This window comes from Schistocerca gregaria, chromosome X (genome assembly GCF_023897955.1).
Source record: "Schistocerca gregaria isolate iqSchGreg1 chromosome X, iqSchGreg1.2, whole genome shotgun sequence".
NCBI lineage: Eukaryota > Metazoa > Arthropoda > Insecta > Orthoptera > Acrididae > Schistocerca > Schistocerca gregaria.
Genome location: NC_064931.1, coordinates 154,246,753 through 154,264,422, shown reverse-complemented (window position 1 = coordinate 154,264,422; position 17,670 = coordinate 154,246,753). Strand labels below are relative to the sequence as shown.

The following is a 17,670-nucleotide window of genomic DNA, read 5'->3' as shown; positions in this document are numbered from 1 at the left end:
AAAACTCTGTCCTGGACCGAGACTCGAACTCAGGGCATGTACTGGCAGAATTGAAGCTGTGAGGACGGGTCATGAGTCATTCTTGGGTAGCTCAGTCGATAGAGCACTTGCCCGCGAAAAGCAAAGGTCTGAGTTCGATTCTCAATCTGGCACACAGTTTTAATCTGTCAGGAAGTTTCATATCAGTGCACACTCCACTGCAGAATGAAAATCTGATTCTTCAAGCAGTTATTTGATGGTGAATGGTGGACTGTGTCCAGACCCATGACCATTTCATGGGGAATGTTATAAGTGGTAAATAGCTAAAAGAACAACCTTGTATTTATAATAAAAAATTTCAGGTACTGCCTTCAGTTGAAGGGTCAGAGGGAAAAAAATCAGGAAGTCACTTTTTTTTTAAATTGAGTTATTGCTACAGTTCAATTTAGACTAATTATACACTGCTGTTGCGAGGGAAAACAACCACACATGTTCAAAGGTATTAGCATTCAATGTTTTGCTGTAAGGGAAAAGAACCAGGTGAGTCAATTTTTCAGGGGAAAGAAGCAGGCAAGTCAGTTGTGACTCATCCGGCCACAACAGCGTAGAGCAAACAATTCTTATGTAAAATCTCTCCCATCATCCCCCCTCCCAGTCAATCAGAGGCACAGAAAAAACAAAAAGGTGGCTACTTGCATAGTTTGCAAAAAATGGAGTACTGCCAAATATAGCAACCAATGCCATTTACTTTAAGCACCAACATTTGATATATTTGTTCAATAGCCATGTTCTTTTTCACTTCACCACTCGTGCCTTGAATGAGGACATTGAAGAGCTCATACAGGCTGCCATAGGAAGACTGGTCAATATTCAGGGATATGACAGGACCAACCATTTGAAGTAAAAAGGTCTAGTAAATATGGGCTCTAAAATACATACTTTAAGGGCTATAAGAACTTGTTCAGTAGAAGAGATTTGTTTTACAATAGCAAAGATGAACAGGTGCTAAATGGCTCTTAAGATATGCCTTTTACAGCTCATGCTTATTGCACTTTCTTGGTGGGAACGTCAGATCCGTGAGTATTGACAATTTCTCCCGGGACATCCTGTATACTTAGAAATTCTGCTGGATGGTCAAAATAAAAATTTCATGTTTCCATCCATTCGTTATGTAACTGTCAATCAAATTAATGGCCTGAAGAAGATGACAATTTCATCCCCTGTGTGTGGCCCTGAAAACACCTCAAGATTTCTAAGAACAGATAGAAGAATCGAGATGTAAGCCATCTCCTTTGACTGTGGTCATTGTTGATCAAGAAAAGGAAAACACTGTTTGACTCCAAGTATGCTGCAAAATGCCCTTTCAAAACACATCCTATTAACATAATATCGTCTGAATCCAGCCACTGTAAGAATGCTGAAATATCAAACAACTTATTACAGAAAAATGCAAAGTGACATCATAGGGACACTATGACAATGTCAACCAGCAGACAGGCTGTCTGAACTGCCCATATCTCTCTATAATTGTGTGTAACTGCAGAATTCCTTACTTACCTATTCTACATCAGCTCTGCAGTTATCTTCTGTTCGATGTAATCTAATGTCAACAATTCTGATCTTTTTTCTAGATCTCCTCCCAATTTCCAACCTAAAATGTAAAGATTTGCAAAACCTGATTAAGTTTTGCCATCCTGGTGCTACGGAATTCTTCAGTCGGCTGCTCCACAGCTACATATAGGTGATGTGAGTACTATCGCTGCTTTATCACAAGCTAGAAATACTTTACTCGTGATTATTATGGAATTATTGCTTGGTTTACCTGTTTCTTTCCTCTTATAGAGTGACATTGACTGCATTTTGAGAAATTACTTCATTCTAGGAACACTCCAAATGCCAGTAACCCTATTTCCACATTTGATGTCCCCAGGATGTTTAATGTAGGAAACAAAAGTGCCACAAGTTCTTATATAACGATGTAATCACAGTTCAAACATTAAAATTGCCTTTTCTCAAGTTTTATAAAAATTGACTTCCCTGGTTCCTTCAGTGGCCCTTCCATTGGTAATGAGACAGATCTAGCAGGCCTTGCCTCTCAAGGTGCAATACTGAGTACTGCACAATAAATTTGACTGACTGAGATTGGTATTGACGATTTGCACAATATCTTCAAAATGACTGCAGAGCTTTAAAAATATTTATAGGGGGTGCTCTAAAATTCCCGTCACAAACTTCTAGGGCTTGTAGAGGGAACTAAGGAGATAATATTTTAAATTGGAAACCACATCCAGAAACGTACCATTTCCACACTACGACTATTTGGAAATGTGTTGGTAACGCGGCCACTTTTACAAGTAATGCATTAGTTATGGCCCAGAACATCACTTGTTTTATAATTTCATTCATTGATAATCAAAGAAACAAAAAGGAAACTTAATCAGTTTTCGCAAGCACTATTGTTTACAGCTAAATATTTTTTGGCATTTTCAAAGGAGAGTTAGCACTCTGATCCACTACGAGGTAGGTTCAATGTGGCAATCACTAAGTTCAATGCACATATTTTATCTCTGAATGATAATCTGGTACACACCATCTATCACACCTGGTGTCTGCACAATCTGTCCTGCAGTGACCACAAACTCATGCCACCAGATCTTCTTCTGTCTCTATAGGAGTCTTATAAACCAAACCTTCCATTCAACCCCACAGGAAAAAGGCCAGTGGAGTCAAATCCGGTGATCATGGAGGCTATGCAACTGGGCCACATCAGCCTATCCATCTTTGTCTGAATCGTTGGTTCAGATGTTTCTGAACACAATGTGAAATGTGAGTGGATGCACTGTCATGCTGAAACCACCTGTCTTGACAGACATTCAATAGCACAAAATCCAACAAAATTCTCAGTACTTGTTGTAGGAAGGCCAAGTAGATGTTACCCAGCTTAGTTCGAAGCATGTACGGTCCATTACCTGACCATACAGAATACCTGCCCACAAAATGATACCAAATCTGTGTGGTAATCAATGGACATGAATGGCATGTGGGTTTTCATCTGCCTAGACCTGGCTGTTTCCAGACTTTAGAACACAATCCCTAGTAAATTTACATTCATGTGTGAAGAGAATGTGTCAAGGAAATACTACAGGCTCATTGAAGCAGCAGCGCAGAAACTGCATACAAAACTCAACACGTGGTGCAAAATCGGATGGCATTAGTGACTGTACCTTCTGTAGGTGCTATGGATGTAATTGTTGCTCATGCAGAACATACCAAATGGTGCTGGGAGCGACATCAACTGCACATGTAATTGTTCATGTATCATTGATGGGTTCTCTTCTACTTAATGCAGTACGGCCTCTTCCAATTCAGATGTGGGGGCATCTGCTTGGAGCACCACAGTCACAATTGCTGACAGTGAAGGTATCCCATTCTCAAAGCTGTTGCATAATTTTGGTGAAAAGAGTACACAGCAGAGTTTGATGTTGTGGATAATGATCTTGATAAAGGTGATGAGTAGCTCTTCCAATACCATTAGCTTCACCGTACCAAGGGATCATGTTGGTGTAGTGTGCAAATGTGTATTCAACCATGTTGCACTAACACTCACAGACACAGTGAATGAGGCTCAAACCAGGTCAGAAGGGTACCACAAACATCAAATGACATCAGCTAATCCACAGTAAGTGACACCCCCATCCCATGACTACCCTGTTTTATTCTTCATACCTACCTTGTGAACATGTTTCGAAATGGCTGTAACACAGAAATTGTACGTTACTGGACATGGATTCCCAGTCCCCTCTACAAGTCCTAGAAGTTTGTAAGGGGAAATTTAGAGCACCCTGCATGAAAGAACCATGCTGTACTTTGAAAAATGAAATACCTGAGTGATCAGGAAACACCAAATACCTCATTGTCCACAACAGCAGAGGAAACTGAATATCATGGCAGTAAGCAGACATGGTTATTTTACTTCCAAGTTCTCAGAACTGACAAATAACATCAGGACGGCCACCCATTGAGCGTACATGTTTATTTTTCTTGCAGAAGTTTTCAGAGTACAGACATAAGATCATGCAGGCTTCCTATCACTAATCAGTATATAACAGTTTTATTCCATCTGCAGCAGTTGTTACATTCGAGAAATACATAGAACACACCACACGTAAATTACACAGTTCACTTATTTAGTTTGTAAGTAGTAGTTGTCATGATTTGCAAATTTATGCTGCTTGACTTGCATCTTTTCAGATTTGTTTCTTCGCCCATTCTGCATAATTTCTGCTCATGTTTGGCAAGGCAAGCAGTTCAATCACAATACATACAAGTTCCACATTGCTGAGTGCCAATATGTTCACTATGATGGCAAAGTTCTGACTGATGCTTCTAGACATAAGAAGATAATTTCTTTTCAACCTCCAATCAGTCGAGAAATTAAAACTACAGTGAAAATACTGTCAAAGCTTTGTGGACTTGTGTTGTGCAATAGCTCTAGTATACCTGTCAATCGTGTCATGTCACACTTTTCAGTTGTGGCTGCAAAGTGAACACATAAAGATACCTAGAAAATAGTCTCTCCTGTCACATGTGAAGTCTTCTTGAGGTGTTTCGTCTGATTTCATGCAGCCCACATAATGTAACTGTCCTGAGTTTACTGTTTCATGAGCATTTCCAGCCACATATTGCAGGTAAAGCAAAGACACTCCTGTAGTGTTTTTGACAGGAAGTGTTTGGTTACCAACCACACAGATTGGATATGGCTTCCTGTGATTTTCATCTCTTTTGCTCACATGAACTGCTGGCTATGAGGACATAATTTTGGCACAGACAGTGAGCTACAGACCAGCAAAGGAAATTGGTGGAAATAACAGGTGGCTGCCTTCTATGATAAAGGTACTGGAAAGTTGGTACCACACTACAACAAATGTCCAAATCAGACTGGCAACTGTGTACAGAAGCAGATAGAAGATGTAGCTAAATCTTTCAAATAAAATAAAATAAAAAATTATTTTCACTGTGGTTTCCATTTCACATACAATTAGAAGAAAAAAATTAACCTCATCCAATATTATTGTTTCAATAATATTGAGCATGAAAGAGCCACTTAAGAATCATTTCATGCCTCCAGGCTAAAAACAAGACTACAACTTTAAGAGTGTGTTACCAATGAGAGAACTATTATTGATCCTGATGTTATTCCATGGACAATGGTAGCCAAAGGTAAAACAATCAAACTACTTAGCAGACCAACGTTTAGTACAAATCTGACAAATGGACAACAACTGTGGTTCGATGTAAGTCTGCATGCTTTTGTGATCTTTGTTACTGAAACTAGAATCTTATAGTTATAAGTCTGCATCATATTCTCCTTCAAGCTGTTCCATTAATGTCCAGCATTTCAGTTACTCTGCTGGGATCTTCTTCAGGAATCTTTAGGTGTCCAATCGTTGGGTGAACACTGCTGAAAACTAGTGTTGTATTCTCTTATAAAAGGAAGTTTTCCTGCATTTGTTCCACACAAATTGAGTTACTGGGTAAAATTATGCAGGATAATAGTTTTAATGTCTACAATGGTTATACTGACTAGCAGGCAGAGACTTTCGTTGAGTGCCTTCAGATTAAATCCGTGTGGTGCACCAGTAGTAGGTAAACTGGGCTTGCTCGATAGAGCAGATACCGATGTATGGTATCTGGCAAATGGCTTTAAGGTATTGTGCAGCTCACCAACCTGTCACTTGCTATCTATGAAGCTACTGATGATGCGCCGTAACAGAAAAACTATGACCATCTTGCATTACTACCTTCAACTACACTTTCAGAGTTCCCTCTTCTATTTGTTTCTTGTTTTTAGTTCTTCTACGAATCTACATTGACACTCTACTTGATGGGTGGGTTGTCTCAATTGGGCATTTCGTGCTAGCCTTCCCCACTTCATCTTGTGATTTACACAGCTTCGCTGTTCTATGCAGACCACCAGGCACGAGTGTTTCTATTGTGACTGAAGAAAACTATTTTATGAGGCATATTGAACAGCGAGCATTAAGTAATGTATTACTTTAGCCTTATTGTGGACGACACATTTTGGCTGCACAGTACAGAAGAGATCCAGAGATTCCAGATCCAGAATTTCTTAGATAGCATTGGGACAATCACTAAGATAATGTTGGGAGTGAACCAAATTATTGGCAGAACACTTAGAAAATGCAACAGGGCTACTACAGAGACTGCTTTCACTGTGCTTGTCTGCCCTCTTCTGAAGAATTGCTGTGCGGTGTGGGATCTGCATCAGTTACGATTGACGGAGGACATACAAAAAGTGCTAAGAAGGGCAGCTCATTTTGTATTGTCATGAAATAGGGGAGAGAGTGTCATGCATAAGATATGCAAAATGGGATGGCAATCATTAAAACAGAGGCATTTCTTGTCGCAGCAGTGTCTTCTTATGAAATTTCAATCAACAACTTTCTCCTCAGGCAATGAAAATATTTTGTTGGTGCCCTCCTACATAGAGAGAAATTATCTTCATGATAAAATACGAGAAATTGGCACTCACATGGGAAGATTTAAGTGACTGTCTTCCCCCACATTCTGTTCGAGAGCGGAACGGTAGAAAAATATGAGAGGTGTTCAATAAGTAATGCAACACTTTTTTCTGAAAGCAGGTTGTTTTTATTCAGGATTCCAATACACCATATTATTCTCCACTCTTTTCACTACAAAACCCTATTTTTCAACATAATTTCTGTTCAATGTGACGGCCTTACACCACCTTACTGGGAGGCCCTGTATGTCTGCACGGTAATACTCTATTGGTCAACAACAGAATCAACAGCTTGCTGCATTAATAATTTGCTTCTGACGGAGTGCATCCTTCATTGGGCCAAACAGATGCAAGTTGGAAGATGTGAGATCCGGGCTGCACGTTGGATAAGGAAGAACACTGATACGAAGTTTTGTGAGCTCCTCTCAGTTGCGTAAACTTGTGTGAGGCATTTCATTGTCACAGAGAAGAAGTACATTTCATTGTCACAGAGAAGAAGTTATTTGTTTGCATTTTTGTGAGGACAAACATGCTGAAGTTGTTTCTGCAATTTCCTGAGGGTAGCACAATACACTCCTGAGTTAATTTTTGCTCCAGGAGAGCAAACATCATATACAATAACCCCTTCAGAGTCCCAAGAGACTGTTGTCAAGACTTTACAAACTGCGGTTTTGAACTTTTTCTTCGGAAGAAAGGTGGTGTGGACTTCACAACACAGACTGCCATTTTGTTTCCAGTTTGAAGTGATGAACCCATATTTCATCGCCTGTGAAGTTGCTCAGTAAAAAATTGTCATTGTTAGCCTTGTAACGTGCAAGCAATTCTGCACAGATGGTCCTTTTTTGCTCTTTATGGTCTTCTGTTTTAAACCGAGCAAGGTGGCGCAGTGGCTAGCACACTGGACTTGCATTTGGGAGGACAGCGGTTCAATCCCGCGTCCGGCCATCCAGATTTAGGATTTCCCTAAATCGTTCCAGACAAATGCCGGGATGGTTCCTTTGAAAGGGCATGGCTGACTTCCTTCCCTGTGCTTCCCTAATCCAATGAGACCGATGACCTTGCTGTCTGGTCTCCTCCTCCAAACAACCCCAACTCTTCTGTTTGGCACCAAGGAACCCAGCAGGCACACACCTTTGAGTACCCCAGTAAGTGGACAAGTGTGTCAGCACTACCAATAGACGTCCAGCTGTGCAATGAGGGTTTGATTGTGACGCGTCAATCACTTCGAATGAGTGTATCTGCACGTTCCAACATAGCAGGAGCCACCCAGCATGCGGGAGATCAGACAGGCTTGCATGATCTTGTTGTGATGATGACAGACTCCTCACACAATGACTCACTGTGCTTTTCTTCACTGCACGGCCTCCATAGACATTCTGCAAGCACCTATGAATATCTGCGATCCTCTGGATTTCCACTGAAAGAAACTCAATGACAGCTCTTTGCTTAGAATGCACCTGCATTACAGATGCCATTTTGAAAAAATACATTTTTCAGTTAATACAACATATGACTTTTCTCTAACCTACAATAAAACCACCTGGCCATCTCCCCACTGTAGGAGTCTACGAAGTGACACATGGCTGCAGCAGACTGTGTATAGCAGTGGTAGTCAACCTGGTCCCTACTGCCCACTAATGGCATTCCAGCTTTCAGTGTATGTGGTAGGCAGTTAAAGATACTTTCTTTATGTTTCCATAAAATTTTGATATAAAGTATTTGGTATGTAATTATTATATGCTTTAACTAGCTGCAACTTCTCTTTATAAATTTTATAATGTAGAGTTACTCCCCTACTTTAAAAGATACCATTACTATAGAACTGGTGGGTGGTTAGAAAATTTTAGTACTAACAGAGATACAAAAGTGGGTGGTAGGTACGAAAGATTAACTACCCCTAGTGTATAAGCAAAACTGGGAGAACAATTTAAAAAATTATTAAAGACAATGAATGCTATATGTGATTAATACAAAAAGTATATCTACTGTTGTGAAATACCAACAAGAGCTGCAACCAGGGTCCAGATTTTAATAACGTATGAATGCTTGCCAAAGAATACAACATTTATAGAAGGAAAGTCAGAGATGCAGCTGAGATCTGTAAGAATGAATATAATTTGAACAGAGGTGACAGCTATAGGCTTTCAGATTCATAGAAAGTAATTACCCAGCCACAGCGTGCAAAGAGTAACACAGCCACAGTGTGCGAAGAATAACAAACAGTTACCAGGAAGCAACCTTGGTAGCATGACAAAAATATTTTTGTAAACATACCTGCTTTCCTTTACCACAAGTTATCACAACTTATCCAATGATGGTGGCTTACCAATAGTAGCTCTTTGGGACAAGTGTAGAAAATATTCTTTTATAAGTGAGCAAGCACAACACTGGTTTTCATCAATCGCAGGCCGACAACTGAAGATTCCTGAGAAGGACCCCAAAAGTGGGGTCTTAACATTGGCTATCGGAGACTTTTGAAGAGGAACATGGTGTGGTGTAATGATCCTGAGGATTGCAACCAAGACAGCTACAAATGAGTATGTAGTAGTACTGACAGAGAAGACTTAATGGAAATTCATGCATCTGTAAGAAAAGCTATGCATGAACCCAACGACTTCCACAGTCAGATCCTGATGAAAGATCTAACAGAAAACACTTAGAAGTTCTGTTTCTATATAAAACTAATGAACAGACTGAAACTTTCCATCCAATTTCTTGTGTTAGTCTGCTGTTGAATATGTGAAATGTAAAGATGAATTATTACAGTATACATTTACATTATATTCACACATGAGGCTATGTGAATACCAATGTGTGTGACACACACACACACACACACACACACACACACACACACACACACACACACACTCACACACACACACACACACAAACACAATATAAGAGACATGTAAATAATCATCCCCGCCCCCGCCCCCCCCCCCCCCTCTCTCTCTCTCTCTCTCTCTCTCTCTCTCTCTCTCTCTCTCTCTCTCTGTGTGTGTGTGTGTGTGTGTGTATGTGTGTGTGTGTGTGTGTGTGTGTGAGAGAGAGAGAGAGACAGAAGTTTACTTACCACCAACCATATGCTTCATTGCACTTTCAGCCTCAGCAGGTGTTGCATATTCAACATATGCAAACCCCCTACCACACCCGGGGTGCAGTCTATCCATTGGAAATTCCACACTTTTTACATTTCCAAATGCCTGAAATATTTCATAGATATGCTCCCTTGTCACATTTCTTGTAAGTCGACCAATATGCAGCTTCGTGGGTTTTGGAGTAGGTGAGCGCTCTCTACGTTTACGCCTTCCTGGTGACCTGCAAAGGCATATAATCTCAAATAGGTAAACAGAAATTGCAAGTGGCCCCTGATTCAATTTCAAAGTTAATCATTAGCAAAATATTATATTTTCATGAAAACAGTTACTAAAGCTGATTACAGAGGAAAGGAAGAATAAAAGAACACACAATGAAAATGGAAGAACTTTGTGGTTTCACTGATTCATTCAATAACATGGTAATACAAAGTTCAAATTTCACTGTAGTATTATACTGCATTTGAGACTTGTACTCAGAATTCCTGTTTCTGTTTTCCTATATGCCTAATTTTTCCACAATCTCATTAGCAATATAATGATTTGAATATAGACCTCAGGGGCCAGAGACAGTGGTCATGTGTTTCTGAGTTGTGATTATATGAAGATGTGTTTTCTACTTTAGAAGAAGGTCTTTCGACCAAAAGCTCAAATGTATAACAGTCTTTTGTTGTGCTTTTCTCTGACCAACACCTACTCTATATTGTTAGTAGTGACCTATCCTTTTCATAATATTGTTCTTATTCCATCCTGGATTTTACATTGTTTGATACACAATTTAATAAAGGAGACTGTGTGAATTTGTGATAAAAAATGACCTAAGAAAATCATTTGCATTTTGCAAAAAGTGGATTTATATGTACTGCCGGACAAAAAAAAAGTGAAGCACCCAAATGACATGGCCGAATATCACTGTAACTTTGTACACGTACACACCATCGACGGGTATGTAGGTGAGTAGATTGCAGCTCCTTGTGACAGGTAGAACAGCCACACAGAGAATTAGCGTTGTTCGTGTTTAGTGCCATTACCACATTTGGTAGCATATAGAAAGGGCACAAATGGCATCAGATGTCAGGGGAGTGATCACTGTGAAAGATGTGGAAATGCTGAGGATTCGTACGAGACAGAATATAAAAGGTGCCTCATGAGTCTCCATTTGGCTGACTGGTTGAATTATGCAATATCCAGATTTGTCGAGCATTCAGATGTGACAGTGTCCCATTGTTGGACTGTATGAAAACATGAGGGCCGGCACACTCATTGTCAACGTTCTGGTCGATTATGTCTGAGCACCACAAAGGAGGATCACCAGACTGTGCAAAAGCACATTGCAACCCCTTCACACCTGCAAATGCCATCCGAGAACCAGTAATGGACTCCCTGCAACATTCTGTGTCAACCCACACAATTGTTCAGAGATTAGCAGCAACCTGACTAGACAGGCACACGCTGCTGTTAATGCCTCTACACAGTGACTGGATATGGAGTTGTGCCATGACCAGAAAGCATGGACTGCTGACAAATGACATCGCACTGTGTTCAGCGATGAATCGCAGTTCTGCCCTACCTCAGATAAACACCTTTGGTAAGCATAGTGGCAACAGGGAGAGAAGTCTCATCCTTTTAATGTTTCAGAGAGGCACAGCGAAGTTACTTCTCAAGTCACGGTGTAGGGAGCCTTCAGGTATGACTTCAGGTCACTGCTGTTCTGATGGCACGACAGTATGTCACGGACATCCTGTATCCTCACGTGTTACTTCTTGTGTGACTGAATTGTGGTGCCATTTTTCAACAGGATAATTTTTGTCTGCACATGGCACTTGTCTCTATAGCTAGGTATACACATCAGAGTTATTCAGTCTCAGAGAGATTTTGCGAGTAATGTATGTCATGAAAACAGCACTGAGTCAGCTCACAGACAGTGCCCAAGAGTTGCAAATGAAAAGCAACAAACATGTAAATGGACAATAGGGGACAAAAAAAAAAAAAAAAAAAAAAAACAGAAACGCAAGAAATGGGATGAGGAGATTAAAACAACAAAGCAGATTACCATGGCTGGCTGACCTTTTGAATAAAAAAGGAGAAGCCAGCCAACTATGGGAGGCACCAACTTGGACACGGAAAGTACAGAGCAACAGGAAATTCTGGATAAAATCAGGAGCAGGCATCGGAGACCCCATCCGTATAACGTGCCGAAGACATGATGTCGCCAGGTGCTGTCATACGCTTTGCGTAGATAAAGAAAGACAGCAACCAGGTGTCGGCATCTGGAAAAGGCTGTGCAGATGGCAGACTTGAGGGACACAAGATTATCAGTGGTAGAGCAACCCTGGTGGAAGTCGCCCTGACAGGGATCCAGTAGGCCTCGTGACTCCAGGACCCAACCCAACTGCCGACACACCATACATTCCAGCAGCTTACAAAAAATGTTTGTGAGGCTGATGGGCCGATAGCTATCCACATCAAGCAGGTTTCTGCCAGTTTTGAGCACCAGAACAATGGTGCTCTCCCGCCATTGAGAAGGAAAGACACCATTACACCAGATCCAGTTGAAGATGATGAGGAGATGGCGCTTGTAGTCAGACGAGATATGTTTAGTCATCTGACTGTGGATCTGGTCCGGCCCAGGAGCTGTGTTGGGGCAATGTGCAAGTGCGCTGAGGAGCTCCCACTCCATAAATGGGTTCACTGTGACATGTAGTGAACGAGAGTACTTTCCTTTCCATCCGCTGTTTGTGGGTGCGAAAGGCTGGGGAGTAGTTCTCCGATGCAGGGGTTTGAGCGTAGTGCTCAGCTAAGTGCTTGGCAATCACTTTTGCATCGGTCCATAGCACACCATTGATGGTAATGACGGGCACACCTGTTGGGATCTGGTAACCAAAAAGACGTCTGATCTTTGTCCAGACTTGGGAAAGAGATGTATGGCACCCAATGGTCGACACATAGCTCTCCCAACATTCCTGTTGCCGTTGTTTTATAACCTGGCGTACACGGGCACGGAGCCGCTTAGAGGCTATTAGATGCTCTAGGGAAGGGTGTCGCTTATGTTGCTCTAGAACTTGCCGCCGCTCTGTAATTGCCTCAGTGACTTCCCAGCAACCACCAATGGACTGTCTTTCGCTGGGGTCACCCTAAACAGCAAAGCAAGAAATTGTGTTTGCTCCCCCAGAAACGATTATGATAGTCAACTGCTCAACCATCACATCAATGTCACCATGTGGGGCAGAGTCAGTGGTGACATCAGAAGGGAAAGTTTCCTAGTCCACATTGTTTAAAGCCCATCTGGGCAGGTGTCCATGGGCCTGACGCCGGGCAGTGACAGCAAGATGGGGAAGTGGTCACTACCACATAGGTCATCATGTGCCCTCCAGTGGATAGATGGGAGAAGTCCTGGGCTGCAAATTGATAAATCAATGGCCGAGTAACTACCTCGAGCCTCACTGAAATGTGTGGCAGCCCCAGTATTTAAGAGGTAGCAGTCGAACTGAGACAATAAAGTTTTGACATTTTTGCCTCGGCCAGTAAGCACGGTGTCACCCCACATGGGGTTATGGGTGTTAAAATCTCCCAAAAGTAGGAAAGGTTTAGGGAGTTGATCAATCAGTGAAGCTAATACATTCAGGGTACTGCACCATCTGGAGGAAGATATACATTGCAGACAGTTATTTGTTGTGACGTTCGTATTCTGACATCCACAGCTTCAAGGGGAGTTTGAAGGGGCACAAGTTCACTGCACACTGAGTTTAGGACATAAACACAAGCTCCACCTGACACTCAATTATACGAGGGTGAGTCAAATGACAACCTTAAATTTGTAATAAAAAATCAAAATTTCGTCCCCTTATCCTGTAAGTTGGTATGCATGCAACAAACAGCATGCAGAATGGCCTGTAGGTGGCAGCATAGTGCAGATGCACACATACCGTCGCAGTATCAGTATAAAGATGGCCACCCCACTTGTCACTTGCACCAGGGTAGAACAGTGTTCTGTTATTTGGTTTTTGCTTAGTGAAGGTGTGAAACCTATTGAAATTCATTGACAAATGAAGTTTCAGTACGGTGATGCATGTTTGTCACAGCAGCAAGCCTATGAATGGAGTAGAAGGTTTGCAAATGGTGTGACTTCAGTGGAAGACACTCCTTGTCCTGGTCAAGCACAACAAGTTGTGACTCAGCAGAACATTGCCACAGTTGAAACCATAGTGAAGGAAAACCACCGAGTGACACTGAATGACAGTGTAGCATGTTTACAGATTAGTCATGGGTCACACATTGTGCATTATGTGCTCCAGTTTCACAAAGTGTCTGCAAGATGGATGCCATGGCAGCTGACTCCTAAAATGAGAGAACAATGTGTTGATTCTTGTGAAAAACTTCTTTGGCGCTTTGATCGAGAAGGTGATGACTTCCTTGCAAGAATTGTTACTGGGGACGAAACCTGGGTTCACTTCCACCAACTGGAAACAAAGTGAGCGAGCAAGGAATGGTGCCATTCCTCATCACCAAAACCAAAGAAGTTTCAAACAGAACCATCAGCAGGTAAGGTTAGGCTGACACTCTTTTGGCATGAAAAAGACGTCATTTTGGAGCATTACATGCCTAGAGCGACCACTGTCACCAGTGCATCATACACAGATCTCCTACAAAATCATCTGCAGCCTGAAATCAAAGTGACATGCATTGCTGTCAGCAGGTGTCCTTTTGCAACATGACAATGCAAGGCCACACACTGCCCGTACAACAGCTGCAACAATCACAAATCTGCATTTTGAGTGTCTTCCTCATCCACCATAGTCACCAGACCTTGCCCCAAGTGATTTTCATTATGTTTGGGCCACTCAAAGACACAATGGGAGGAAAGAAGTTCCGTTCTGATGAAGAGGTATGCCACGCGATGCATGAGTGGTTGCGCAGACTACCAAAAGAACTTTTTTCTAAAGAAATTTATGCACTCTGTAAGCGCTGGAGGACTTACATTGAGCGTGAGGCAGATTATTTTGAAAAGTGATACAGCTTTGTACCACTTCTGCACAATGAATAATATTTTAAAAAATATTTAAGGTTTTCATTTGACTCACCCTTGTAGTCGCTACAGATCCTGTAATATCCCTTATGGCCACAGGGGGCAGAGAACTGCTTTGCTGGGGTACAGGTTTCCTGGAGGGCAATGCAGAAAGCAGGTGTAAAGCTTAACAGTTGCCATAGCTCAGCCAGGCGGTGGAAAAAACTGCTGCAATTCCACTGGAGGATGACATCATTGAGAGGCTGGGAAGGCATGGAACATTCAATGAGGCAGTTTATGCCTCAGGGTCACCTGCTACCACCGACTTTTTGTCTGAGCAGTCTATATCCATTGTGTCCGAGAGTCCGGCAAGATCCAGGTCCTCAGTGGATGCTAGAATCTCTACCCCATCCTCAGATGCAGAGCTTGTAGGTAGTTGTGGTGTGGATGCCACCACAAGTTCCATGTTCTTAGGGGCCTTCTTTTTCGATTTGTCATGGTGTTCCTTGGGTTTCCCTGGCTGGAAGGACTTCACTGAATCAGTCTCTAGGACTGAGGATGAACATGAAGCCCTACGACCAGCTGCTTTTGGGCTCTTCAGCTGCTGGCAGGTGTCATCTTTCCCACTAGCAGAAACCTGGGAAGGGAGTGAACCAAGGGACCCCTTCCTAGCGAGAGAGGAGCTAAAGAAGCCTTACACTTCTCTGGCTCAGAAGTGGGGACTGAAATCCCCAATGGTTGGGGGGGGGGGGGGGGGTGTTGCTCCCAAAGTAGGTGGTGCGGGAGCAACAGGGACAGAAGTGCCCCCCATCATTAAGGGGGCAGATGTAGTCTCCCAGTTCTGATAGGTGATAGGAATTCGAGGAATTCGAGAACTGTTCTCGTAGCGCCAGCGTACGAGGTGGTCATACCCACAGGATATAAGCGCTCAAATTTCCTCTTAGCCTCAGTGTAGGTCAGTCGGTCCAGGGTCTTATATTCCATGATTTTCCTCTCTTTCTGTAAAATCCTGCAGTCTGGAGCTGAAAGTACAGTGGAACACATATGGCCAAACTTCCAGCACTTAAAGCACCACATCGGGGGAGGGATGTAAGGCTTGACATCACAGTGGTAGACCATCATCTTGACCTTCTCGAGCAATGTGTCACCCTTGAAGGCCAACATGAAGGCACCAGTGGCAACATGGTTATCCCTCGGACCCCGGTGGATGCACCAGACGAAATGAACACCTCCTCACTCTAAATTGGTGCACAGCTCATCGTCAATATTGCAAAGGACACTGTGGAATATAATACTCGGGACCATATTTAAGTCTTATGAGGCGTGATGGTAACAGAAACATCCCCCAAATTGCCACTAGTGAGTAATGCCTGTGACTGGGCAGCAGATGGTGTTTTTATCAAAATTGATCCAGAGCGCATTTTGGACAAGCCCTCTACCTCCTCAAACTTGTTCTCCAAACGCTCCACAAAAAACTGAGGCTTCATGGACATGAAAGATTCCCCATCAACTCTCGTACATATGAAGTACCGGGGCAAATAAGCTTCACTGCCATCCTTAGCCTTGCGTTCCTCCCATGGTGTGGCCAGAAAGGGAACGACTTGGGGGTCATATTTCTTAGCATTAAAGTTATACTTTGCCCGCTTAGAGACTGCTGGCGGCAGACCACCAGCAAGAGATGACGTATTAAGCTTCATGGCGTGTCATTCGCCCTGGTGCCACCCATTCCGACCAGGGGCCCTCCTCACGGGTGTCACCTAGCCACAGCAAAGGCGACCTGGGAGGATGCCCATTGCCGAGAGTCCCGATGCCCCAGGGTGATGAGCATCTACTCCTTGGCCTAGTTAGCAGCAGGCATCAGCACAGTGATCCTTGTGTTGTCAGAGGGCTACAACCAACAGGGTACATGGCAGCCCCACCACAATGGACTGGCTACTGTGCTGGATATGAGGTATGAAGAAGTCCATGGTCATCCTCATCACAGAAAGTGACACTGCATAGTTTGTGGTGGAAAACGCACCCAGGAAGGTATCCACGCCCAAGAGATGGAGAATGGGCAGGACTGCAATGCAACAATGAGAAAGTGGGCTAAAGATCTCAATGCATGATGGATACGATGCACCATGTAAGGCATGCTTCCCCAATTGATTCACTCTTTGGAAAATTTTTGAAAAATGGAGGTCAAACCCTACAGGAGACCATCACATAATGGCCAAAATGTGAGAGACTCCTTTTAGTCGCCTCTTACGACAGGCAGGAATACCTTGGGACTATTCTTACCCCTGGACCCACAGGAAGGGGGTTACTTCAAGTAATACAACTGTATCTACAATTCTATATGGATGATACTATTATATGGGTGTTGAAGAACATACTTTCAGGAATTTATGGTTTCTTAAATCAATACCAGTAAATACGTCCAAATAAATGTATGTCTGGAAATGCTTCATTTATCAGATATCCGTCATATTTATTTTTGCACAACAGAAAAATCCAGGATGGAATAATGACAATATTATGGAAAGGGTAGAATGCTGCTCAATACATAGTGGAGATGTTGAAATGCAGACAGGCACAACAAAAAGACTGCTAAACAAGTAAGCTTTCAGCCAAAATGCCCTCTTCTGAAATAGATAGATAAATATAAATACACACACACACACACACACACATACACACACACACACACACACACACACACACACACACACACACGACCAATGTCTCTGCGTGCTGAGGCCAGACTGCAAGCAACACAGAAGAAGGCCTTTTGGCTGAAAACTTACTTGTTTAGTAGTCTTTTTGTTCTACCAGTCTGCGACAGAACACCTCCACTACATGGTGAATCCTTTTCATAATATTGTCACTATATGAATTTTGAACGTCTATGGGTATCAAGGTAAAACTGGTGTCACATTATTTCATCGTAAATGTTATTTTCCAAACATTAAAAAGTATATATGTAGCTGATGCTAGAAATACAGGGTGATTCAAAAAGAATACCACAACTTTAAAAATATGTATTTAATGAAAGAAACATAATATAA

At 42.4% G+C, this 17,670-nt stretch overlaps 1 protein-coding gene across 2 annotated transcripts in view; it reads right to left on the bottom strand.

Annotated features, from left to right (window-relative positions):
* The window catches only part of LOC126299417 (RNA-binding protein with serine-rich domain 1-like), a 103,676-nt gene that overhangs the window by 13,984 nt on the left and 72,022 nt on the right, over window positions 1–17,670 (bottom strand). For both annotated transcript variants that reach the window (XM_049991314.1, XM_049991315.1), the window contains one exon: window positions 9,597–9,841. In XM_049991314.1, the coding sequence (XP_049847271.1) occupies window positions 9,597–9,841 (245 nt within the window). The remainder of the gene's footprint in view (window positions 1–9,596; window positions 9,842–17,670) is intronic.